Genomic DNA, 1389 nt, shown 5'->3' on the forward strand with positions numbered 1-1389 from the left:
TGGAAAGATCTGGCTCCTTAATATGTCCGTTTTCCAAGCCATGCTTCTTGCCTTGTAAGCCACCTCCCTCATTTGCCAAACCAAGTAATCCATCTGGTTGTACTTCTCTGTATAAGCTTGTCTGTAAGATTCACCCCATTCTTGGATTCTGGTGCTCTGTTGCTTGAGGCGTTCATATTCCTGTTGATAAGTCGTCATGACCCCTTCGAGCTCTTCATACTCCTGTCTTAGTAATTGGATGGACTCTTGTTGGAATCGCACTTGTCTTCTTAGCCCATCATTGTGCGTTTGAAGTTCATTGTCTCGATTTTCTCTTACCTGTATTTCCCTTTGAAGTTCACTGGTTGTGGCAAAAAACTTATCATTCAGGCTCTCATACTTCCCTTCCATTTTTCGGACTTTCTTTCTTTGCTCACTTACTTCTCTTTTCATTTTCTCACACTCTTTTTGGAGGTCTTCATACCGTTGCTTCCAACTGGCATTTTCAGCTTCGGACTTCTTTCGAGCCAACTCACTTTCGAGCAAAGCGTCTCGTGGTTCTGGATCAACTGGGCCACGTAGTGCATCTTCTTTCGGATATACCACATCCTTAACTCGTTGGTCATGCCATATCTGATATCCGGTAGTCACTTCATCGGTGTACCTCCCTTGATCAACTCGGCTAGTTTTCTTCCAAGCTTGCGCAATTTCCTCGATCCTTTTCAGAAAACCCGGCTCTCCATAAGCAAACTCTAAAGTATTAAGTCGGTGTGTCATCGGTACAAACTGTTCTGACCCAAATTGTCTTCTCACCATAATTGGGGCGTAACTGATTGCTCCCCATGGCCCCATTAACGGTACCCAAGGTTCATTTCCACATTTGTACAAGACCGGGTGATGCGGCATCCACGGAGCTCTCCATGTCACTTCCACACTCATGAGTTCTCGAAGTCTAGAGATCCATTGTTCCTTAGTCCTATTTTCTGGCCATTCACTCTCACAAAATTCTCTGATAGGGGCGGTTTGCGGATGAAATGGCTTTCTGAACTTATCGACCTTGCATTCAAAGTGGCTCACTATCCAGATGGAAAGAAGCTGTGCACATCCCACAAATCGTCCCTCACCTTTTCTTCGACAGTAATTCAGTGATCTGAGAGTTTCCGCTAGAATAGAAGGCGAAGGATTGGCCTTGTTGACGACTTGCTCGAAGAAGTCTATAATTCCGACTTCTATATGTCCCAAAACTTTGGGGAAGATCACTAGCCCATAAATTCCCAAGGCCATCACAAGCTGTCCTTGCTCGGTGTCCCGTTGCTTCATGATATAACTACGTAGAAAACTCCACGGGATACATTCATTGTCCCCTTTTTTCCTTAGGTTCTGATCAACTTCCGCCGAAGTAATACCCAT

At 44.8% G+C, this 1389-nt stretch overlaps 1 protein-coding gene across 1 annotated transcript in view; it reads right to left on the reverse strand.

The window, feature by feature from the left end:
• Nucleotides 1–1389, reverse strand: part of LOC108660725 — an 8427-nt gene extending 7038 nt beyond the window's left edge. The window contains 1 exon segment of the mRNA XM_018115003.1: nt 52–1389. Within this exon segment, the coding sequence (XP_017970492.1) occupies nt 52–1389 (1338 nt within the window).

The sequence above is a fragment of the Theobroma cacao genome, chromosome 2 (assembly GCF_000208745.1).
Source record: "Theobroma cacao cultivar B97-61/B2 chromosome 2, Criollo_cocoa_genome_V2, whole genome shotgun sequence".
In the NCBI taxonomy this organism is placed as follows: Eukaryota; Viridiplantae; Streptophyta; class Magnoliopsida; order Malvales; family Malvaceae; genus Theobroma; species Theobroma cacao.